The following is a 26,123-nucleotide window of genomic DNA, read 5'->3' as shown; positions in this document are numbered from 1 at the left end:
CCCAACAGTTCAACGCTGGATTCCCTGGACGTGGGAGTTTATTTATTGAGCACAACCCAGCAGAAAATGTAGGAGGAGATAAAAGTAAAAATAGAGCAGAAGGGTGAGGTTCCTTCCTAACAGTGCAGCTAGATTCAGGAAGACAGCCCTGCAGCCAGCAATGGCAGATTTTATAGGGATTGAAAGTTTTGGGTATACCTGTCAAATCTGTGTTTGTTAAGTACTAATCTGTAACACAGTGCTTGGTGTGGAAAGTATGTAGTAGTCTACAGTGCTTTGAAAAAGTATTCACACCCCTTGAAATTTTCCACATTTTGTCATGTTACAACTAAAAATGTATTTTATTTGATAGACCAACACAAAGTGGCACATAATTGTAAAGTGGAAGGAAAATGATAAATGGTTTTCAAGAATTTTTACAAATAAATATCTGAAAAGCGTGGTGTGCATTTGTATTCAGCCCCCTTTACTCTGATACCCCTAACTAAAATCTAATGGAACCAATTGCCATCAGAAGTCACCCAAGTCCACCTGTGTGTAATTTAATCTAAGTATAAATACAGCTGTTCTGTGAAGCCCTCAGAGGTTTGTTAGAGAACCTTAGTAAACAAACAGCATCATGAAGGCCAAGGAACACACCAGACAGGTCAGGGATAAAGTTGAGGAGAAGTTTAAAGCAGGGTTAGGTTTTGTTAAAAAATATCCCAGGCTTTCAACATCTCACGTATCACTGTTCAATTTATCATCCGAAAATGGAAAGAGTAGGGCACAACTGCAAACCTACCAAGACATAGCCGTCCAACTAAACTGACAGGCCAGACAAGGAGAGCAAAGAGCAAGGATAGCAGCCAAGAGGCCCATGGTAACTCTGGAGGAGCTGCAGAGATCCACAGCTCAGTTGGGAGAATCTGTCCACAGGACAATTATTAGTAGTCGTGCACTCCACAAATCTGGCCTTTATGGAAGAGTTGCAAGAAGAAAGTCATTGTCGAAAGAAAGCCATAAGAAGTCCCGTTTTCAGTTTGCGAGAAGCCCTGTGGGGGACAAGAAGTTGCTCTAGGCAGATGAGACCAAAATTGAACTTTTAGGGCTAAAAGCAAAACGCTATGTGTGGTGGAAAACTAACACTACACATCACCCTGAACACACCATTACCATTGTGAAACATGGCGGTGGCAGCATCATGTTGTGGGGATGCTTTTCTTCAGCAGGGACTGGGAAGCTGGTCAGAGTTGATGGGAAGATGGATGAAGCCAAATACAGGGCAATCCTAGGTGAAAACCTGCTAACCGCTTGCTGACCAGCCACCGTTGTCATACTGTGGCAGGTCAGCGCAATCCCACGAACTGTCGTAGCTGTACGTTGGTTACTTTAAGCGGGATAGCAGGCGTGCGCGCGCCCGCTGCACTGCGGGGTTGCCGATGCATGTGGCCGGCAGTCGCAATGATGATCGCAGGCACGAAAGGCAGAACAGAGACGTGTGTGTAAATACACAAATCCCTGTTCTGTGAGGAGAGGAGAGGCAGATCATGAGTTCCTACTAGCTCGAATCAACGATCTGTCATTTCCTCCAGTCACTCCCATCCCCCTACAGTTAGAACACACACTAGGGAACACAGTTAACCCCTTGATCACCCCCTAGTGTTAACCCCTTCCCTGCAAGTGACATTTACACAATAATCAGTGCATTTTTATAGCACTGATCACTGTATAATTGTCAATGGTCCCAAAAATTTGTCAAAAGTGTCCGATCTGTCCGCCATAATGTCGCAGTCCTAATAAAAATCGATGATCACCACCATTATTAGTAAAAAAAAAAAAAAAATAATAATAAAAAAGCCATACATTTTTCCACTATTTTGTAGACGCAATAGCTTTTGCGCAAACCAATCAATATACGCTTATTGCGATTTTTATTACCAAAAATATCTAGAAGGATACATATCGGCCTAAACTGAGGATAAAATTAGTTTGTTTTTTTTTTTTAAATTGGGGATATTTATTATAGCAAAAAGTACAAAATATTGTGTTTTTTTCAAAATTGTCGCTCTATTTTTGTTTATAGCGCAAAAAATAAAAACCGCAGAGATGATCAAATACCACCAAAAGAAAGCTCTATTTGTGGAAAAAAAAGGACGTCAATTTTGTTTGGGTACGACTGAGCAATTGTCAGTTAAAGCGACACAGTGCTGTATCGCAAAAAGTGACCTGGTCATTGAGCAGCCAAATTTTCTGGGCTGAAGTGGTTAAGGTATATTGATTGGTTTGCGCAAAATTATTATTTTTTTACTAGTAATGGCGGTAATCTGCGATTTTTAATCGGGACTGCGATATTGCGGCGAACAAATTGGACACTTTTGACACATTTTTGGGACCATTGACAATTATACAACAATCAGTGCTATAAACACGCACAGATTACTGTATAAATGTCACTGGCAGGGAAGGGGTTAACACTAGGGGGCGATCAAAGGGTTAACTGTGTTCCCTAGTGTGTGTTCTAACTGTAGGGGGGATGGGACTGACTAGGGGAGGAGAGAGAGAGAGATCGGTGTTTATACTTAGAATGAACACACGATCTGTCTCCCCTCCCCTGAGAGAACCGGGATTTGTGCATTTATACACACAGATCCCGGTTCTCGCTCTGTCATGAGCGATCGCAGGTGCCTGGCGTTCATCGCGCCCGCTGGGCACTCGCTGCAGGCGTGTGGTCGTGCCTCCTACAGCGTCTTAAAAGGGCCGACATACAGTTATGGCGGCTCGCCCAGGGGAGCCAACCTGCCACAGTACAACTGCGGCGGCCAGTCGAGAACCGGTTAAAGTCTGCAAAAAACTTGAGACTGGGACAGAGGTTTACTTTCCAGCAGGACAACGACCCTAAACATACAGTCAGAGCTACAATGAAATGGTTTTGATTAAAGCATATTCATGTGTTAGAATGGCCCAGTCAAAGTCCAGACTTAAAGCCGATTGAGAATCGGTGGCAATACTTGAAAATTGCTGTTCACAGATGATCTCCATCCAATCTGACAGAACTTGAGTTATTTTGCAAAGAAGAATGGCAAAAATGTCACTCTCTAGATGTGCAAAGCTGGTAGAGAGATACCCGAAAGGGCTTGCAGCTGTAATTGTAGCAAAAGATGTATTATACACAGTATAATACAAATGCATGCCACACTTTTCAGATAATTATTTGTAAAAAAAATTTGAAAAAAAATCATTTAGCTTCCATTTCACAATTATGTGCCACTTTGCGTTGGTCTATCACATAAAATCCCAATAAAATACATTTAGGTTTTTGGTTGTAACATGACAAAATGTGGAACATTTCAAGGGGTATGAGCACTGTAAGTGGTAAACTGCTAGAGGTGAGAAAAAAAAGTTTAGGTTAACAAAAAAACGGAAAAATAATGTACATTTCAGAGTTATACAAAAAGGACTTTTTCAGGGAAGAATTAATGGTTTACCAACTCACCATTGTTCTGCAGCAATGAAAGTAAATTAGCTAAAAGCCTTGAAAGTTGTAACATGACAAAATGTGGAAAATTTCGAAGGGTGTGAAATACTATTTCAAGGCACTGTAAAATCAGAATTAAACCCTCCTATCCTGTACACCTGCATTTTGTAGGCTCTCTTGGGAGCTGGAACGACTGCTGTATACCCACTTCAATACCAGGCACTTTCCCCCCTTCCTGCCCAAGCCAATTTTCAACTTTCAGCGCTGTCACTTTTTAAATGACAATTGCGCGGTTATGCTACACTGTACCCAAACAACATTTTTATCATTTTGTTCCCACAAATAGAGCTTTCTTTTGGTGGTATTTGATCACCTCTGCAGATTTGTATTTTTTGCTAAACAAATAAAAAAAAAGACCGCAAATTTTGGAAAAAAAAAAAGTTTCTTTGTTTCTGTTATAAAATTTTGTAAATAATTAAGTTTTCTCCTTCACTGATGGGCACTGATGAGGCTGCACTGACGGGCACCAATAAGGCGACACCGATGAGGTGGCACCAATGAAAGGCTGCACTGATGGATACTTATGGGTGGCACTGATAGGTGGCACTGATGGGTGGCACTGATAGGCATCACTGATGGCACTGGCAGGCATTGCTGGTGGGCACTGATTGACATCTACCTGGGCAATGATTGGCATATCCCTGGTGGTCCAGGTTGGCATACCGGGTGGGCATCCCTGGTGGTCCTGACGGCTTCCCTGGTAGTCCTGGGTGGGCATCCATGGGGGGGGGCTGCACTGATAATCAGCACAGACCCTCCCTGTCACGAGAGCCGTCGATCGGCTCTCCTCTACTCGCATCTGTCAGACGCGAGTCAGAAAAAGACGATAAATGGCTCTTCCTGTTTACACTGTGATCATCCGTGATTGGACACAGCTGATCACGTGGTAAAGAGACTCCATCAGAGGATCTTTACCGAGATTGGTGTGTCAGACTGAAACACCACACCACCGATCACCACGCTGTGCGCCCCCCCCCGGGCGCACGATTGCAACTTATCCTGCTGGACGTCATATGACGCCCAGTCAGGATAACTGAACCACCGTCAGGCTGTCATTTTGCTATAGGCCGGGCAGGAAGTGGTTAAATAGGGTGAATTAACCATATAATCAACCTACATTAAAAACATGGCAGTCATTGATTTGAACTTCTGGAGGGCTCTCAGTGGCCTAAAGGGAGGAAGATGTGACCAACGAGGGCAACAAGTGATATACAGTGGGGAAAATATTTGATCCCCTAAATATTTTGTAAGTTTGCCCACTTACAAAGAAATTAAGGGTCTATATTTTTTATCATAGGTGTATTTTAAATAATAAAAGCCAGAATATCAACCAAATATCCAAAAAAAAACACGATACAAATGTTATAATCTGAGTTGCAGTTCGGTGAGTAAAATAAGTATTTGATCCCCAAGCAAAACATGACTTAGCACTTGGTGGAGAAACCCTTGTTGGCAAGCACAGAGGTAAGACATTTCTTGTAGTAGGTTACCAGGTTTGCACACATCTCAGGAGGGATTTTGGTCCACTCTTCTTTACAAATCTTCTATAAATCCATAAGGTTTCTTGGCTGTCACTTGGCAACTCGAATTTTTAGCTCCCTCCATAAATGTTCTATAGGATTAAGGTCTGGAGACTGGCTAGGCCACTCCATGACCTTAATGTGCTTCTTCTTAAACCACTCCTTTGGTGCCTTGGCGATATGTTTTGGGTTATTGTCATGCTGGAAGACCCATCCGTGACCCATCTTCAGTATTCTGGCTGAGGGAAGAAGGTTCTCATGCAAGATTTTACAATACATGGCCCTGTCTAGTGGCCCCTCAATGCGACAAAGTCAGCCTGTACTTCTAGCAGAGAAACAGCCCCAAAGCATAATGTTTCCACCTCTGTGCTTGACTGTAGGGATGGTGTTCTTAGCGTCATAGTCAGCATTTTTCTTCCTTCAAACACGGCGAGTCGAGTTAATGCCAAAGAGATCAATTTTGGTCTCATCTTACCGCAGCACTTTCTCCCAATCCTTCTCTGAATCATTTAGATGTTCATTGGCAAACTTCAGACAGGCCTGTACATGTGCCTTATTGAGGAGGGGGACCTTGCAGGCCCTGCAGGATTTCAAATCCATAGCGGTGGTATTGTGTTACCAATGGTTTGTTTGGATGATTGTGGTCCCAACTGCCTTGAGATCATTCACAAGTTCCTCCTGTGTAGTTCTGGGCTGATCCCTCACTTTTCGCATGATCATCCTTACCCTATGAGGCGAAATCTTGCATGGAGCTCCAGACTGAGGGCGATTGATGGCTATTTTATATTTTTTCAATTTGCAAATTATCGCTCTAATGCCCTGTACACACGGTCGGACATTGATCGGACATTCCGACAACAAAATCCATGGATTTTTTCCGACGGATGTTGGCTCAAACTTGTCTTGCATACACACGGTTGCACAAAGATGTCGGAAAATCCGATCATTCTGAACGCAGTGACGTAAAACATGTATGTCGGGACTATAAACGGAGCAGTAGCCAATAGCTTTCATCTCCTAATTTATTCTGAGCATGCGTGGCACTTTGTGCGTTGGATTTGTGTACACACGATCGGAATTTAACCGATCGGATTTTGTTGTCGGAAAATTTTATAGCTTGCTCTCAAACTTTGTGTGTCGGAAATTCCGAAGGAAAAAGTCCGATGGAGCCCACACACGATCAGAATTTCTGACAACACAATCCAATCGCACTTTTTCCGTCGGAAAATCCGACCGTGTGTACAGGGCATAAGAGTTGTCTCTTTCTCACCAAGATTCTTGCTGATGGTCTTATTGCTCATTCCAGCCTTGTGCAGGTCTAAAATCATGTCCTTGACGTCCTTTGACAGCTCTTTGGTCTTGTTCATGATGATAAGCTTTGAATAAAAGATTCTGTGGACAGGTGTCTTTTATCCGGTTCCCGACCAGCTGACGCAGATATACTGCTGCAGAATGTCTCCCCTGGGCGAAATCCCATACGGGTACATCCATTCCTTTAGCGTACACCAGAGGGCGGGCGTGCGCGCACCCGCTGGGCGGCGGGGGACCCAATGCGCGTGGCTGGCGGGCGCGATCGTGTGCACGAGCGCCAGCATGGGAATTTGTGTGTGTAAACACACAAATCCCTGTGCTGTCTGGGAAGAGGAGCCATATCATTTGTTCCTACCAAGTAGGAAAAACGATATGTCTCCTCTCCTAGTCAATCCTATCCCCCCCCCCCCCAGTTATAACCCACTGAGGGAACACACAATTAACCCCTTGATCGCCCCCTAGTGTTAACCCCTTCCCTGCCAGTGACATTTACACAGAAATCAGTGGATTTTCATAGCACTGATCGCTGTATAAATGCCAATGGTCCCAAAAAAGTATCAAAAGTCTCCAATCTGTCCGTCGCAATACCGCTAAAAATCACCGCCATTACTAGTAAAAAATAATAAAAATGCCATAAATCTTTCCCATTGTTTGTAGACACTATAACATTTGTGCAAATCAATCAATATATGCTTATTGTGATTTTTTTTTTACCAAAAATATGTAGAAGAATATATTGGCCTAAACTGATGAAGAAATGTGTTTTTTTTTTTTTTAAATTGGGGGATATTTATTATAGCAAAAAGTAAAAAATATTGTTTTTTTTTTTTAAATTGTTGCAAATATCAACAAAAGAAAGCTCTATTTGTGGGAAAAAAGGACGCAAATTTTGTTTGGGTACAGCGTCGAACGATTGTCAGTTAAAGCGATGCAGTGCCAAATTGTAAAAAGTGCTCTAGTCAGGAAGGGGGTAAAATCTTCCGGGGCTGAAGTGGTTATACACACAACAAGTTCTCGTTAGAAACATCTTCTTAAAATGACAGGACTAAATCTGTGTACCACATGAGTACATACTGTAGCCAGTCTGTGGGAGCCAGAATTATTATTGGTTGGTAGGGGATCAAATACTTATTTTACTCACTGAACTGCAACTCAAGTTATAACATTTGTATCGTGTTTTTTTTTGGATATTTGGTTGATATTCTGTCTCTGTCATTTAAAATGCACCTTTGATAAAAATGATTGATCCTTCATTTCTTTGTAAGTGGGCAAACTTACAAAATCTGCAGGGAATCAAATAATTATTTTCCCCACTATAGGGCCACTCTGTGTTTTATTTATTTATTTATTTCAGGTACTTATATAGCGCTGTCAATTTATGCAGCGCTTTACATATACATTGTACATTCACATCAGTCCCTACCCTCAAGGAGCTTACAATCTAAGGTCCCTAACTCACATTCATACATACTAGGGACAATTTAGACAGGATCCAATTAACCTACCAGCATGTCTTTGGAGTGTGGGAGGAAACTGGAGTACCCAGAGGAAACCCACGCAGGCACAGGGAGAACATGCAAACTCCAGGCAGGTAGTGTCGTGGTTGGGATTCGAACCAGTGACCCTTCTTACTGCTAGGCGAGAGTGCTACTCACTACACTCAATGGACCTCCTCTGCCCCCCCCTGCTTTATCCTCCTGGGAAAGCAGAGTTAATGCTGCTCTACCTCTTATAAGTTAACGTACATCAGTCGTGGCTGCCCCTGGAAATTTGATAAAGTGTGGTTGCCATGGATAGCTTTTGAATTAACTGGATGTAGCTGACTAAGATCCCCCCCCCCAACTATCCTACCCTTCCCCCTCTTCACCCCCCACCCCCCCTTACTGGGACCTAATTCCTGAACATAGTATCCGCTCATTGCACTCTTTCTTGTATTGACTCACTGTTTATACTGCTGATTGGACACCGAATATGTAACGTAACGTATCAAAGTTACTGCAATATACCATGTCTACTCCATAAGATGAATGTATTATTTTTTATCGTACTGTAAACCTTCCTTCAATAAAGCACTCCTGATTGTTAAAAAAAAAAAAAAAAAAAAAACTTGCTACTTCGTCTGATGTCTCATTTAAGGACACTTTCTTTCCTATATGAATATCAAAAGAATAGGCTTACCTGTCTGGGTTAGCTCTCCCATTTCACAAGTAGAATGGCTAGGAAAATGAGCCAGGCTACTCAAAGTACCATCCATTTGTGCTTCTGAACCTTTCTTCATATGACTGACAAAATCTGCCAAGTTAGGATGAGATGGACTTCTGCATAAAAGAAAGAGTCATAAATACACGTGAAGTTTCAAATAAGCTTCAGTTACCACTCAACTAATATTTCAGCGTTGGTGGGCACTGGCAGATTGGATCAAAAGGCCGCATCATTTTAGGGGTGTAATCTGACCAATAAAGTTTCAAGCTTTGCACTCCACGCCAACAAAGCCTCACTTTTTGTGATGGATCAGGTATAGTGTCAAAGTTCAAACTACATTCTTGATAACCACTTGTCAACTGCCGCATGTACATATACCTCCCTTTTTTGGGGGCGGATATCGCCGCTTACCAGAGCCGTCGACAGGTGACGGAGGCGATCGCGTCTGTCCTCTGGGCTGACATGGAGACGAGTGAGGGGAAGATGGCCACCCATCTCCATGACACTTTTTCATTGCATTTAAGTCAAAATATGAGATCTGAGGACTTTTTGACCCCAGATCTCATATTTAAGAGGACCTGTCATGCTTTTTTCTATTACAAGGGATGTTTACATTCCTTGTAATAGGAATAAAAGTGACCCAAATAAAAAAAAAAAAAAAAAAAAAAAAAAACAGTGTAAAAATAAATAAAATCAAGTAAAATAAATAAGAAAAAAAAAAAAATTTAAAACGCCCTGTCCCAAAGAGCTCACGCGCAGAAGCGAATGCATACGTGAGTAGCGCTCGCATATGAAAATGATGGTCAAACCACACATATGAGGTATCGCCGCGATCGGTAGAGCGAGAGCAATAATTCTAGCCATAGACCTCCTCTGTAACGCAAAACATGCAACCTGTAGAATTTTTTAAACATCGCCTATGAAGATTTTTGAGGGTAAAAGTTTGATGCCATTCCATGAGTGGGTGCAATTTTGAAGCGTGACATGTTGGGTATCAAAGTACTCGGTGTAACATTATCTTTCACAATATAAAAAAAAAAAAATTGGGCTAACTTTACTGTTGTCTTATTTTTTTATTCAAAAAAGTGAATTTTTTCCAAAAAAAGTGTGCTTGTAAAACCACTGCGCAAATACGGTGTGAAAAAAGTATTGTAATGACCGCCATTTTATTCTCTAGGGTGTTAGAAAAAAAACAATATATAATGTTTGGGGGTTCTAAGTAATTTTCTAGCAAAAAAAACTGTTTTAAACATGTAAACACCAAAATCTCAAAACGTGGCTGGTCTTTAAGTGGATAATGTTGAAAATATGGAAAATCCAGCTGGGGGAAGGAGTTAATGGTAATCGCAGGTGTTGAAGACATGGCAGAGAGGCCTGGGGATGCAAGGTATAGGCATGTTGCCAGTGTAGTTCTGAGTTACATAAAAGGTGATTCACATAATTCAACCTGCTGCCATCTACCCCAAACTGGAATACAATTTTGGATTGCACTCAAGCAGGAAGAGACAGTAGTATGCAACCAATTAAGCATGCATTCCCCTATCATAAGGTGCAAGGTTTGGAGCGAAGGGTATGGCAGTTTGAGTCTCTTGAGTCTCAAGTAAAGATCAGGTTTTATTGCAAAATTACACTGCAATACATTAAACACAAACATGAGTATACATGAGTATAAGGACTACTCAAGGAACATGGACTGTACCTGTCAGGCTCTAGCACACAGTCAATATCAGGTCTCTTGGTTCTGGGAATCGCATACAATGGATACCTGTCTCCATGACGGATCATCACCTGGACGGAAACCAGTTTCAAGTTGTGCGGTGCATGGCCTAAATACAGGAAAGAACATATGAATCTAACTACATATTTTACAGGCAATTTAAAAAAAAAGTGCAAAATGCCTGAACTGGGCAATTACAAATCTCAGAAGCTACTGGACAGGGTTACACATAATTATTACTTCTTGGGCCGGCCATACAGGGTTCAAATTTCCGCCGATTCAGCAGGAACCGGACAAGACTCGACCCATTAATGGGCAGGCTGAATGTACCAAGTTGATCGATCGATCAACTTGGGTACAACCAGCCTGCCGGACTCGCTTGCGATTAGAAGCCGTCCTGGCAGGGATGGCTTCTCCTGCCCACCCCTGCCGGAAGAGGACAATTGCTCGGCATGAGGGATTTCCCTGTTAACACTGTCTATGTTGAAGGGGGACTCAAGCAAATTTCTTTGCTGCAATCGGTGCTTGAAAAAAAATTTGCTGCGTGTATGTCGGCCTTAGTGCACATGAGTGTTTACTACTAAAACTCTGAACAGAAAAAAAATTTTTTGTGAGGCTTCAAAGTCTTATTTAAAATACCTTTCGCTTATTCAATACAAACGACACAAAGCAGTAACTTGCAACAACCAATCTGAAGTTACCTATTGGGAAAAATTATTTTGTAAGCTGAAGCTAACTGATTGCTATGGGTTACAACACTATACATTTTAAACTTTTTTTGCTTATTGAAAAAGCATTACATTTTTTTTGTGAATGACATGTGACAAGCCAAAATAGTACAAAGGAGTTCAGTCTTAGTACAGGAGTTTCATATGCCACACACATTTATGCTGATAATAAGAAACAGCCTAAAATACTGAGACCAAAGCCACTCTCCCACTTCTGTCTAGTCTTGATTTCCTGTTTCAAGTTTAGCACAGACAGTTTCAGCAAAAGCGGAAGTTCTATAGACTATAGGCCATGAGCCCCCACACAGAGATATAACAACTTTCACAGAACATTAGTAAAAGGATACATCTGAGAATTAATGTCAGTTTTCTGAAAATTTTTTTTTTTTTCATTTAGATTTTAATGATAATAAATAAAATATGGCTGATAATGACTGACAAAATTGTATATGTTTTATTGAAAAGGCTTATTCACTAAACAGTGCAAAAACAAATCAAATAGTGCACTAATCCACAGAATATGGTTTACTACAATTTCAATGCATTACAATTATCCAAGACCAAACATTATTTAAAAAAAATGAACTTTAAGATGTATAATTTTTTCACATTAACATATAACTAAAGGCAACATTTTTTCTAAGTTTTGTATAGCATGGAGAGGGATTAAAACACCTGTCAGGTTTTTATTGATGTCTGTGCCCCTATTAATTGTCCTGTTTACCATTATCCCTGAAAGTGAAAGTAAAAGAAAATCCCAAATTGTGTCTCCAGATCAGTAATAGAGGGGAAATCTTCTTGATACACAGATCACAACGCAGTCTGTCTGCATCCTGATCCATGCATTGGTGCTGTACGGATGTCCACTCTGGAATATGCATGGACATCTGTACAGCCAGATGTCTGTCATTGATTTAAACAGCCTGCCTGCGTGTGGGCCTGCACAGAACCCCTGTGCATCTCTTGCAGGTGACTATGGCCTCTTCGCACAGGCAGACAGATTGGTACACCATGGTTAATGAGGCCTAAAGCTCCTTCCACCACTGGAAAACCTACAGCATAGGTCAACCCAACATGTAGCAGTGAAAATGAAGAGGGGAAGAGGGTTTACCTTTCTCTCTTATGCACTATTAATCGCACTTGTGGCATTCTTTCTGCAACAAAAATTAAATATTGTTCAAAAAGTTCTTCCCAACACTGTTGCAGAAGTTCTCACAAATGTGTTGCACTTGTAGGTTGCTTTGCTTTCACACTTCTGTCCAGTTAATCCCAAACCAGCTCGATGGGGTTTAAGTCTGAAGACTGTGCTGGCCATTTCACAATTGAAGCCTACCATCTTGTTCTTTTCATCTAATTTGCTTTGGATAATTATCTTGCTGTAGGATTAAACCTTGACCAACTAGGTGTATTCCAGAGGGTATTGGATGGCGCTGCAAAATGCTGTGGTAGGAGTTTTGGTTCAGGGGGCCACTCACTCGGCAAGAGGCCGACTCTGGATCCAGCATAAAAGCCCCACCATCATGCTTCCTCTCCAATGTTTAACAGCTAGTCACACACACCGAGGAACCATCCTTTCACCTACTCAATGACAGATTAAAAATCCTGGATGACAAACAGAAGATCTAAAATTATGATTCATCGGTCCAAAAGACCCTCTTCTAGTCTTAAGTAGTCCACTGGCAGTGCTTCATGGCCCAGACAAGACAATGGCTTTCTTACAGCCACTTGACCTATCAAACCTGCAGCTGGAAGTCTTCTCTTCACAGTTGAAATTGAGACTTGCTTACTTCAATCAGTGTTAAGCTGTGCTTGAAGCAGTTAACCTGTGAGCCGCCTGTCACCCAAGCTGCTGACACAGTCTGTTGTGTCTTTGGGTCTGCCAGAATCCTCCTGTCAGAGTTTCCAAGTGCCTTTTGATGGTGTAGGAAACTGTAATGCCGCGTACACATGAGCGGATTTTCCATTGGAAAAAACTTTCTGCCAGCAAAAGTCCAATGGAGCATACACAAGGTCGTATTTTCCGACCAAAAGCTCTCATCGGTCTTTTGCTGGCCGAATTTCCGATTGTGTGTACGCGGCATTAGGGTTATAATGGTCTATCTGCCTTTTGTTAATTGCCTTTTTCTCGCCATTTTGAAAGCAGTATACTACTACCTGCATTACAATAATGTCCAAATGTTGCTTTTGAGGGTGAAGTAACAAAGTCTGTTTTAACACTACCATTGTATACAGACAGAGAGCTTATAAAAGTCATCCACAAAAGTCGGGACGCCTGTAGGAATTGTTAGCATAAACTTTCAAGGCTTTTACTAATTTTCTATTATTGCTGCAGAACAACGGTGAATTGGTAACCCATTGATTCTTCCTTGAAAAGGTCCTTTTTGTATAACTCTGAAAAGCACATTGTTTTTCCGTTTTTGTTAACCTAAACTTTTTTTTCCCACCTCTAGCAGTTTACCACTTACAGTGCTCATATCCCTTGAAATGTTCCACATTTAGTCATGTTACAACCAAAAACATTAATGTATTTTATTCGGATTTTATGTGATAGACCAAAACAAAGTGGCACATAATTGTGAAGTGGAAGCAAAATGATAAATAGCTTTCAAATAAATATGTGACATTGTGGCATGCATTTGTATTCAGCCCCTCTGAGTCAATACTTTGTAGAACCATCTTTCACTGCAATTACAGCTGCAAGTCTTTTTGGGCATGTTTCTATGAGCTTTGCACATCTAGAGAGTGACATTTTTGCCCATTGCTTCTTTGCAAATTAGCTCAAGCTCTGTCAGATTGGATGGAAAGCATCAGATTTCAGGTCTTGCCACAGATTTGCAATTGGATTTAGGTCTGGACTTTCTAACACATGAATATGCTTTGATCAAAACCATTCCATTGTAGCTCTGACTGTATGTTTAGGGTCGTTTTCCTCCTAGAAGATGAACCTCCATCCCAGTCTTAAGTCTTTTGCAGACTCTAACAGGTTTTCCTCTAAGATTGCCCTGTATTTGGCTCCGTCCATCTTCCCATCAACTCTGACCAGCTTCCCTGCCCCTGCTAAAGAAAAGCATCTGCCACCATCATGTTTCACGGTGGGGAAGGTGTGTTCAGGGTGATGTGCAGTGTTAGTTTTCTGCCACACATAGCGTTTTGCTTTTAGGCCAAAAAGTTAAATTTTAGTCTCATCTGACTAGAGCACCTTCTTCCACATGTTTGCTGTGTCCTCCACATGACTTCTCGCAAACTGCAAACGGGACTTCTTATGGCTTTCTTTCAACAATGGCTATCTTCTTGCCACTCTTCTATAAAGGCCAGATTTGTGGAGTACACGACTAATAGTTGTCCTGTGGACAGATTCTCCCACCTGAGCTGTGGATCTCTGCAGCTCCTCCAGAGTTATCATGGGTCTCTTGGCTACTTCTCTGATTAATGCTCTCCTTGCCCGGCCTGTCAGTTTAGGTGGACGGCCATGTCTTTGTAGGTCTGCAGTTGTGCCATACGCTTTCTATTTTCGGATGATGGATTGAACAGTGCTCCGTGAGATGTTCAAAGCTTGCGATATTTTTTATAACCTAACTCTGCTTTAAACTTCTCCACAACTTTATCCCAGACCTGTCTGGTGTGTCCCTTGGCCTTCATAATGCTGTTTGTTCATGAAGATTCTCTAACAAACCTCTGAGGGCTTCACAGAACAACTATATTTATACTGAGATGAAATTACACACAGATGGACTCTATTTACTAATTAGGTGACTTCTGAAGACAATTGATTCCACTAGATTTTAGTTAGGGGTATCGTACAAGCAAAGATAAAGTAAAGGGGGCTGAATATAAATGCACACCACACTTTTTAGATATTTGTAAAAAAAAAATTTGAAAACCATTTAACATTTTCCTTCCACTTCACAATTATGTGCCACTTTGTGTTGGTCCATCACAAAAAATCCCAATAAAATACATTTATGTTTTTGGTTGTAACATGATAAAATGTGGAAAATTTCAAGGGGTGTGAATACTTTTTCAGGACATTCTACAAAAACTGTAAAAATGGGGGTGTACTAACAATTGAGTGGTAGTCTATTATATATATATATTTTAAAACAAAATAGAAAAAAAAAAAATTTCCTTTAAGTGCACTGTGTTCGGGCGCCGGACGAGGTGCTTCATTTACAGGATTTTTACCTGCTTTGTGGCGCATTCCATCACGCCGAACAACTTCCACCAGTATTATCACTACGGGCGGGTGCTTTGTTCTTCGAGTTAAGACGTTACTTTAGGTTTCCTTCTGCCACAGGGAAACCGGAAGCGATGTCAGAAGCTCCGTGGAACGCACAGCCTGAGCGGGGCTGGTAAGTAAGGCTGCAAAATAGGTGAACTAGCATGGTGCTCGCAGTCCACTCAGCTGTATTAGGAAAGCGAATAGTCACTGAACCGCCTCTCCGCCAATCAGGTGCTCAGGTCTATTACCTGTCACCTGATTGGCTTAAACGATAGGCACCAGGAGCCAGGAGACGCATGAAGGACCCCACTCGTCGCCGTCAACCACTGCCTCACAGACACAGGGTAAGTGCCAGGCAAACGGCGAGCAGGGGCAGCGGGCACACGGGCAGCATATGATGGGCAGTTGGGCACACTGGCAGCATTTGATGGGCAGTTAGGCACAATGGCAGCATTTGATGGGCACACTGGCAGCATATGATGGGCACACTGGCAGCATATAATGGGCACACTGGCAGCATATGATAGGCACAGTGGCTGCGTTTGATGGGCACAGTGGCTGCGCTTGATGGGCACAGTGGCTGCGCTTGATGGGCACAGTGGCTGCGCTTGATGGGCACAGTGGCTGCAATTGATGTTTTTTTTCAACATTTTTTCGGTTTGTTTGCAGCCCCCCCAAAAAACTTTGAGCACCAGCCGCCACTGAATGTTACACTCCGATTCAGGGTGTAACATGTTATATATTACGAACGGACCGGCCCCCGCACCCCCCCAGCTTCCTGATCTGACAGCTAGTGGGGATCTTCTCCTTTCCCGCTAGCTCTTACAATTTAAAAAAAATGTGGCTGAGCTTGGCTCCAGCTGTGTCACTCATAAACAGTGTCCTGTGAATGGAAAACTACAAGGTCCGGAACCCTTTGCGGCTTGTAGTTTTCCATGAACTACCACAGTTCAATGAGTCTTCCTGTCAGAATGTATAGGCTCCCTCGTACCTGCAAATAAATGTGCATTTATAATTTTTTCTAAAAAGAGAACTTATCCTTTAAATCAATTTGGTTTCAACACATAGAAATTGTGTAATGGCATTGTTAATTTGGAGCATGGAAAATGCACCTATATTTACACTAATGACTTATTTATCTTCGTTAATTCTTCCTGTCCTTATTTAAAAATCTCAGACAAAGCGAACAAACTAAAAGTAGAGAGGGGGATGAGTCAATGTTCTGAATCATCCATTGGTTGCATGAATGTCTGCTTGAGCTAAGCTCTGTAAATAACAGACTATATTCAATCAGAAGAAAACCTGCAAAACAAAGCCAAAAGCTCCACCTTCTGGCTACCTATGAACAAATATTCACATAAAATATATCATATTTACCCGACTTAAAAATATATACATTACATTTTTTAGTCTGTGCCATAAAAGGAGTAAGATGTATACAAACATTTCCTTTAAACCCATCGGGCTACTCAATTTTTTTCTTTACTGTGGTTGAATCAGCTATTGTACAGTATGCTGAAGAAACTGTATCCAAAATATCCATGATCCCAGCTCTGCTGTTCCCTTGCACCAGAACTTTACGCTTCCTACTACATTCTATATAATGCCAAATAAGTAATAAAAATGGAAAGAGTGAAACTCCTTTGTAATGGATGTGATGTGGGAGGATTTGGGCTGTGAAGGACAGTCACCAAGAAAAGTAATAGGAAGCGGGTGGGAGTTTTATATTCTCAACGCTGACCCAAAACTGAAATATCAGCTTTGGTCCATCTAGATACTGTTTTTCCACATTCATGGTCAGAACTAATGCATACAAAAAAAGTGATGATAGAACGTACAACTGTGTCATGACAACATACTGTAGGTGATTACATTAGTATACCTACTGGGTTGCACCTATTCCCTTATAGCCTTTTTTTTAGATTAATTAAATCCTCCATCTATTGTCTACGAGTTATAGCAAATGCAAGAGTGATTTGTATTTCTCTCCAACTCAGCTACCCTGTTTTCCTGAGCTAGGGTCCCTTTCTCTGTGCATATTGCATTTGAAGATTCAGAATATAGCAATGAACTTCTCTACGTGAGGGAGCATCTACAATCAGCAGTGAGCTATTTATCGTGAAACAGATTAATGTTCTACTGAATAAAAAATGCATCAGGAACATTTTTTTCTGTTTAGATATCCGGTACACCACTCACATTTTTGTAAATATTTTATATCTTTTCATGTGACAACACTGAAGAAATGACACGTTGCTACAATGTAAAGTAGTGAATGTACAGCTTGTATAACAGTGTAAATTTGCTGCCCTCTCAAAATAACTCAACACACAGCCATTTATGTCTAAACCGTTGGCAACAACAGTGAGTACACCCCTAAGTGAAAATGTCCAAATTGGGCCCAATTAGCCATTTTTCCCTCTCCGGTGTCATGTGACTCGTTCGTGTTACAAGGTCTCAGGTGTGAATGGGGAGCAGGTGTGTTAAAATTTGGTGTTATCGCTCTCACTCTCTCATACTGGTCACTGGAAGTTTAACATGGCACTTCATGGCAAAGAACTCTCTGAGGATCTGAAAAAAAAATTGTTGCTCTACATAAAGATGGCCTAAGCTATAAGAATATTGCCAAGACCCTAAAACTGAGCTGCAGCATGGTGGCCAAGACCATACAGTGGTTTAACAGATCAGGTTCCACTCAGATCAAGCCTCGCCATGGTCGACAATAGAAGTTGAGTGCACGTGCTCAGCGCCATATCCAGAGGTTGTCTTTAGGAAATAGACATATGAGTGCTGCCAGCATTGCTGCAGAGGTTGAAGGGGTGGGGGGGTCAGCCTGTCAGTGCTCAGAATATACGCCCCACATTGCATCAAATTGGTCTGCATGGCTGTCGTCCCAGAAGGAAGCCTCTTCTAAAAATGATGCACAAGAAAGCCTGCAAACAGTCTGAAGACAAGCAGACTAAGGACATGGATTACTGGAACAATGTCCTGTGGTCTGCTGAGACCAAGATAAACTTACTTGGTTCAGATGGTGTCAAGCGTGTGTGGTGGCAACCAGGTGAGTACAAAGACAAGTGTGTCTTGCTTACAGTCATGCATGGTGGTGGGAGTGTCATGGTCTGGGGCTGCATGAGTGCTGCCGGCACTGGGGAGCTACAGTTCATTGAGGGAACCATGAATGCCAACATGTACTGTGACATACCCCTCCCTTCAGAGACTGGGCCGCAGGGCAGTACTCCAACATGATAACAACCCCAAACACACCTCCCAGGCGACCACTGCCTTGCTAAAGATGCTGAAGGTAAAGGTGATGGACTGGCCAAGCATGTCTCCAGACCTAAACCCTATTGAGCATCCTCAAATGGAAGGTAGAGGAGCGCAAAGTCTCCAACATCCACCAGCTCCGTGATGTCGTCATGGAGGAGTGGAAGAGGACTCCAGTGGCAACCCTATGAAGCTCTGGTGAACTCCGTGCCCAAAAGGGTTAAAGCAGTGCTGAAAAATAATGGTGGCCACACAAAATATTGACACTTTGGGCACAATTTGGACATTTTCACTTAGGGGTGTACTCACTTTTGTTGCCAGTGGTTTAGTCATTAATGGCTGTGTGTTGAGTTATTTTGAGGGGACAGCAAATTTACACTGTTATACAAGTTGTACACTCACTACTTTACATTGTAGCAAAGTGTCATTTCTTCAGTGTTGTCACAAGAAAAGATATAATAATATATTTACAAAAATGTGAGGGGTGTACTCACTTTTGTGAGATGCTTTACACATATATATACACACACACACACACACACATGCACAGACACACAGAAGTTGGACAAAACAACGGAAAAACCAGGTAAAAGAACGCAATTGTTACCCAATATGATGTTGGACTGCCTTTGGCATCCAAGAGGGCCTGAATTCTCCTGGGAATTGAGAAATATAAGTCTTGGATGGTGGATAATAGATTTTTGTACCACTCTTCATGCAAAAATCATTCCAGTTTTCGCAAAGATCCCAGAGGTGGAAACGAGGCTGAAGCTTGTTCTCCACAATTGACCATAGTGGCACTATGATAGTGAAGTCCAGCGACTGCAGTGCCCAGGGAAAGCGTGAGACTTCTTCTGCATGCTTGTCAAGCCACAATTTGACAACACCAACTGTGTGAATCAGAGCATTACTGTCTTGGTAAATAGCACGATCTTCAGGAAACAATGTCTGCACCATGGGGTGCACATGGTTGGCCAAAATGTGTACATGGTCACTGGCAGTGACTCTACCTTTCAAGGGGATGATGGGGCCTGCAGAATACTAAGATATGGTTGCCCAAACCATATTTGTGCCGCCATCATGCTTTACCATTGGCACAACAGTCCTGGTCATTAATTTGGGACAGTGTTCGCCACACTTAAACACGTCCAGTGGTTGGAAACAGTGTGAAGCTCGATTCATCAGACCATATTACAGTCTTCCACTGATCGATAGTCCACAATTTATGGGTACTGCACCACTCTCTCCTCTTCTAAGCATTAATATCGGTCACTAGTGGTTTGGCATTTGCACTTATGCTTATCACACAACGTTTTCCCAGAAAATGTATATACCGTCGTAACCTTTAATACTGCACCTCGCGAAACCTCAAATAAATGGTCAAATTCAGTCACAGAGGCACCAGCTAAGCGGGAACCAATGATTTTCCCTCTTTGAAACTCAGTAAGCTCTGACATGACTCCGTAACACTAGCAGCGCATGCAGCGATTGACGTAAGTTAGGCTTCCCACCTGTTAGCTAGATGTCTCATCACACAGCGGAAGCAAAAGAATGTTACATCACTTACACTTTCAACGAGAAACATGTCATCACTTTCTCATCTGCAAATCATGTAGTGTTTCCATATTTTTTGCCCAACCCCTAGATACAGTATCTCACAAAAGTGAGTACACCCCTCACATTTTTGTAAATCTTTTACTATATCTTTTCATGTGACAACACGGAAGAAATTACACTTTGCTACAATGTAAAGTAGTGAGTGTACAGCTTGTCCCCTCAAAATAACTCAACACACAGCCATTAATGTCTAAACTGCTGGAAACAAAAGTGAGTACACCCCTAAGTGAAAATGTGCAAATTGGGCCCAAAGTGTCAATAATTTGTGTGGCAACCACTATTTTCCAGCACTGCCTTAACCCTCTTGGGCATGGAGTTTACCAGAGGTTCACAGGTTGCCACTGGAGTTCTCTTCCACTCCTTCATGACGACATCACAGAGCTGGTGGATGTTAGAGGCCTTGCATTCTTCCACCTTCCATTTGAGGATGCCCCACAAATGTTCAATAGGGTTTATGTCTGGAGACATGCTTGGCCAGTCCATCATCTTTACACTCCGCTTCTTTAGCAAGGCAGCGGCTGTCTTGGAGGTGTGTTTGGGGTCTTTATGTTGGAATACTGCCCTGTGGCCCAGCCTCCGAAGGGAAGGGGATCATGCTCTGTTTCAGTATGTCACAGTACATGTTGGCATTCATGGTTCCCTCAATGAACTGTAGCTCCCCAGTGCCAGCAGCACTCATGCAGCCCCAGACCATGACAATCCCACCACCATGCTTGACTGTAGGCAAGACACACATGTCTTTGTACTCCTCACCTGGTTGCCACCATACACGCTTGACACCATCTGAACCAAGTAAGTTTGTCTTGGTCTCATCAGACCACAGGACACGGTTCCAGTAATCCATGTCCTTAGTCTGCTTGTCTTCAGCAAACTGTTTGCGGGCTTTATTGTGCATCATTTTTAGAAGAGGCTTCCTTCTGGGACGACAGCCATGCAGACTCATTTGATGCAGTGTGCGGTGTATGGTCTGAGCACTGACAGGCTGACCCCCCACCCCTTCAACCTCTGCAGGAATGCTGGCAGCACTTATACGTCTATTTTCCAAAGACAACCTCTGGATTTGACGCTGAACACGTGCACTCAACTTCTTTGGTTGACCATGGCGAGGCCTCTTCTGAGTGGAACCTGTCCTGTTAACCACTGTATGGTCTTGGCCACCATGCTGCAGCTCAGTTTCAGGGTCTTGGCAATCTTCTTATAGCCTAGGCCATCTTTATGTAGAGTAACAATTCTTTTTTTCATGACGTGATCACAGGAGGCGGGACATTGTTACTGCGGCCCAGGCAATTAAAAAAATGTGAGGGGTGTACTCACTTTTGTGAGATATCTATCTATTTTTTTTTTTTTAAATTAAATCTCTGGAATACATGCACATTCCTCTATGTTTTATCCTTTAAACATAGTGCAAGTACAGAAATATATGTTGGATGTCCCAGAAATATAGGGTGCTCCTAGTTTCTTAAAATGACAACACAGCTCTGAACCTCTAAGCACGTGGTGTCAGCCTTCTTCACTTTAATAGATTACAAAGATTAGACCTCTACTCACCATCCCTTCCTTGTGTACAGACACAGGGAGTTATCAGCACACAAGATTGCTGAAAAAACTAACAGGTATTTTTGCTCTTATTGAACAGATATACAGTACCATTGTAGGTGTTGTGTTATATTTAGCAGATAGGGGAGCAAAAGGGAACAAATAAGAGAAGTTCATTTTTAGGGCTTACATACCTTTTATTTGTATAGCTACTATTATTATTATTATTATACAGGATTTCCTATTAGTATGTTGAAATTCACATTTGAATGAGGTTTTTAATCAACTTTAACAAAATAAATATATGTACTTTTATTAAATTTGTCTATAGTCCGTAATAACCGTGTCCTCCTCAGATGATCCCATTCTCTCCTTCCCACTAGTTTAAGATTCATTTTGATCATAACTGTACCTTCCATACTGCGCTCTGTTATGCCAGGAGTATTACAGTACAGGTTGGCTTCATACAGTGGATCAGGTGCCGAAGGCTCTGTCAGGGGGTCGGGCATGATTCTCTTCCTGTTCTTAGCGCTAAGACCATCCCCTCTGCCTGAACCAGCTGGTATCAACCGCATAGGAAACCCTAAGAAAAAAGAAAAACATATGTTATAGATTGCTGTGCCTTCTGGGCTGGTCCAGGTTTTTTTTTTATTAGCAATCGGGCCTTGATTTGGTAATGGGCCAATATAGCTCTGAATATATGTACATATTAGTATTTTCAATGCCTCAATCCTAATTAAAGCAGAACTCCAAGCAGGAAAGAAAATTTCCCAACAATCTGAAAGGTGTGTCTGAGGTTAACATGTAACACCCTCGAACAGTGGTGGACAATGTAAGCCTGGGATGTCAGTACTAAGCTTACTAAATTAACATTTTAATGAAAAATCTCCCCTTGCTTTACCATGTTGATCCCTTTATCATGTGACTACAGGCCGTATAGCCCTTTTCTCATTAGCCTAACCACTTGCCAACCACATAACTGGGAAATTACATCATGATCTTGATGTTAAATACCAGGGATATGGCTGCAGCTAGATGCCATAACCCCAGTATTTTTTTTTCCCTCAGGTGGCTGACTTTCCGATAAAAGAGATCCCAGTGTCGGATTCACCACGGAATCACTTTTAGAAGCCGTGGGAGAGGTGCCTCCCGCCGCTTCCCAGTGGTTCCCGGACTTAGGTTACCTATGGGTGAGCCTGGGAACCATCTGGTGTTGGCAGTCATTTCCTATAGAGATAAGTGATGGCAAGATGACTACCGCTCATCTCTATTTTCTGGGAGGACCGGAGCAACGTCATGACCTCACTTCCAGTTCCCGGGCCATGTAAACATGTTTACATTTTTTTTTATCCTTATTAACTTTTAAGGGTAAAGGAGAGATTTGGGGTCTTTCAGACCCCAAATCTCTTCATAAAGAGGACCTGCCATGCTGTATAGCAAGGGATATTTACATTCCTTGCGATATCAAAAAACATTATAAATTTTTTTTTTTTTTTTTTTTTTTTAAAAACCACTTCCTACCGCTGTGTTTAAAAAACTGCAGAATTTCAGAAAGAGCCCTTGGGCAACAAGCATTAATGTTTTAAACACTGTGTACAGAGCCAATTCATGCGGCTCAGTACCACGTGATCGCTGCCACGACCAATCACAGATGTTAACAATGCAGCTGAATGAAGGTGGCCAAAGATGCTGAACCTGAAATTACAAAGGACTTTCATTCCACTTTAAAAATCTGTCATTAAGGAAATAAAGAAAAAAAATGATTATAGGAAATAAAGAAAAATAAAATATAGCTATAAGGTGCAGGCATACCCACAGAAGCCTTCAATACTCTGTTTTTACAGTCAAATGTTGGCATGTGCTAAATCTGCCCCCACCTCATACCTTTTCCTGGATCCTGCACATTTATATTGGCCAGTATGAAATCCAATCAACGTGATGGAATAAAAGGAATGCTTAGAAAGAGGACGTTAGTGGCACACTCCAACATTACACCATTAGAGCAGAGGATTAAAGTCTAATGCAAGTGTGTGAAGGTATTGCACACAATTCAGTTTAATAGGTACCTGTTGAGCAGCAGGGCCACAGGGGGGGATAAGTTTTTGCTGCGCCACAATGCAAAGCATTCCAACCACAGCATAAGTATACCCCCGCCGCAATTTTTGCGTCTTAAGGGGGAGCCGTAGGAAGGCAGTAAAAATGCGTCCCAACCGCACATTTTTACCACTCCTCACTCTCAAGCATAAACTAGACCCAAGATTGAAACAGACAGAATCTGAACATGGCAATCAATCATCTACCTTTCATTTCATCAAAGCTTTACTAAACAAGCTGAAGTTAGAAGCTGACTGATTACTAAGCACAGCTACTCCAGATTCTGTCTGCACCAGTATTAGTAAATTGCCCCCAGTGTCTCTTTATATTTTATTTTATTAATAATATACATATTTAACTTGTAAATAAGTTACCTGTTCATTTAAAAGTGATGTATGAGGTTAGTAAAAAACAAACACACATACTCACTTCAATATTGCAGCATCACAATGCTGCGGCAGCTGTGCCCCGTTGGCTCTGTGACCAAGAACTGAACGATCACATGACCGCCGATTGCTTAGTTCTCGGTCCGCTCAGAGCAGAGAGCGATGTAAGTAAACACTCCCTGCTCTGCCTTTCCAGCGATCACGGAAGTGCTGGGGTGGAGAGGGGACGGGTGCAGCTGGGAGCCGGAGCCAGCTGTCCATCAGACAGTTGGATGGATCCTGACAATATGGTTGGGATTCTTCCAGAGTCTGGAGCGGCTCTATTACATCAGGCAACAGAGGGCTTTACCCTGCTGTCGGCTGATTTTGGGTCACAGGAGAGCAAAAGTAAGTGCACTCCTGTGAACCAGAAGAGACACTTTGGCTGTGCTTCTCTTTTAAAGAAGTTTAGAATAAGCTGTTCACAAAAGTACCTTTTTTTTCTCTCTCTCTGATGCAAACGCTATTCAAAGGTTTAGAGGAACCAGAACATCTTATTAAATAAGGAGTCTCTGCAACTCTTAACGTAAAATGTCTGAGTGCCTCAAAACAAAATATATTTTGTATCATTATACTGTATTTAATTACATTATACTGTAAAGCATTCTATGTCTCTTCTACAATGAAAAGTGCTTTTTACCAAAATATTCCATTTGCCTGTACTTTAAATGTTAGGGTGAAGAAGGTATGAAATTATACATCTGTTCTTTCCAGCACTACAATTTCTCTGGCCTCAAAGAATAAGCCTTGGTTCACTCAGTGCTGAATAAGGCAGTGGCCTGGGCTATGGAGTAGCTTGAGACCAAAATATATTTAATTACTATCATTACATGATGCACAGCATGCACTTTTATGACACAGCTATGGCAACTGGTTGTATTTATTGGTATGTAAAACCTAAACCCAATATTTAAAAGGACCACTTCAGAGGAACATGAAAAGTAAACCTGGAAATGTATTCAGAAAACAGAATACTTCCATTTCTCTTCCAGGTATAGCTTTAGCGCACATGTCTACCTCATTTCCTTCTGTCAATGTGGTGATCTGAAAACCTCTGCTTAACAATCAGATTCAAGCACCAGTGAGCTGTATTAGGGCTGGCTGCATGGGACTAAGGGAGGCCATGCACAGAACAAATTTCTTTCCTGCAACCACAGGTTGCAGGAAAGAAATTTGCACAATTCTCCCATCAACACAAACTGGGTTGATGTGGGAATACCTCCTGCCAGGCCATTGTCTTCTGGGGGGGGGGGGGGGACGACCCGTTCTTGCTGGGAGAAGACCGTGAATAGATTAGACAGTGGGTGAAGGCAGTGATTATCGCTAGCGGCTGAAGCAGCCGCTAGTAATAACCACAAGAAACTCCGTCAGGCTGGTTGTACCCAAGTTGATCGATTGATCAACTTGGTACATTCAGCCTGCCCAATAAAGGTTCGAATCTCAGCAGGTTCCTGCTGAATAGAGGAAACTGTTATTTTTTTGGAGTTTGAACTAAAAAAAATAAATAAAAAAAAAGTAGTGTATAGCCAGCTTTAGAATTTCTGGACAGTCTCAGGCATTATTTTTCAATCAACCAGCAGGTTGACAATAAATTAAAAAAAAAAAAATGCCAATTCTCCCATTCGAGGTGGATGGTGGAATCACTAATGCTGTACTATTATGTTCTGATGGCAGGGATTGGTGTTGGTTGGTTGGTTGTACAGATGTTGGCTGATATATCGACTTCTTTTGTACAGCAGAAGTGCCCAGACATGGATCAAAATTCAGTCTGTCCCTGCTGAACCGGCCAAAATTTCAATCCATGTACGTTCAGCCTCTCAGAGGCTATTCCTCATTAACATACAAAGTGGGAGGGTGGTTTCTTCAATACCCATATTCAAATCCAGGGAGTAGGGATTTGTAAGTGCATAAAAACAATTAAAAAGGTAACCAGCATTTTTTTTTAAAGTTATGCTATGTTAATGGAAACATGC

General features: G+C 41.9%; 1 protein-coding gene across 8 annotated transcripts in view; it reads right to left on the bottom strand.

Annotated features, from left to right (window-relative positions):
- The window catches only part of PXYLP1 (2-phosphoxylose phosphatase 1), a 164,509-nt gene that overhangs the window by 12,850 nt on the left and 125,536 nt on the right, over nucleotides 1-26,123 (bottom strand). For all 8 annotated transcript variants that reach the window (XM_073625936.1, XM_073625937.1, XM_073625938.1 and 5 more), the window contains 3 exons: nucleotides 22,044-22,214; nucleotides 10,250-10,376; nucleotides 8,527-8,666 (listed from right to left, as the gene is read on the bottom strand). In XM_073625936.1, coding sequence (XP_073482037.1) covers nucleotides 8,527-8,666; nucleotides 10,250-10,376; nucleotides 22,044-22,214 — 438 coding nt within the window. The remainder of the gene's footprint in view (nucleotides 1-8,526; nucleotides 8,667-10,249; nucleotides 10,377-22,043; nucleotides 22,215-26,123) is intronic.

Source organism: Aquarana catesbeiana, linkage group LG04 (genome assembly GCF_042186555.1).
Source record: "Aquarana catesbeiana isolate 2022-GZ linkage group LG04, ASM4218655v1, whole genome shotgun sequence".
Taxonomy (NCBI): domain Eukaryota; kingdom Metazoa; phylum Chordata; class Amphibia; order Anura; family Ranidae; genus Aquarana; species Aquarana catesbeiana.
This window is presented reverse-complemented; position numbering and strand designations above follow the sequence as displayed.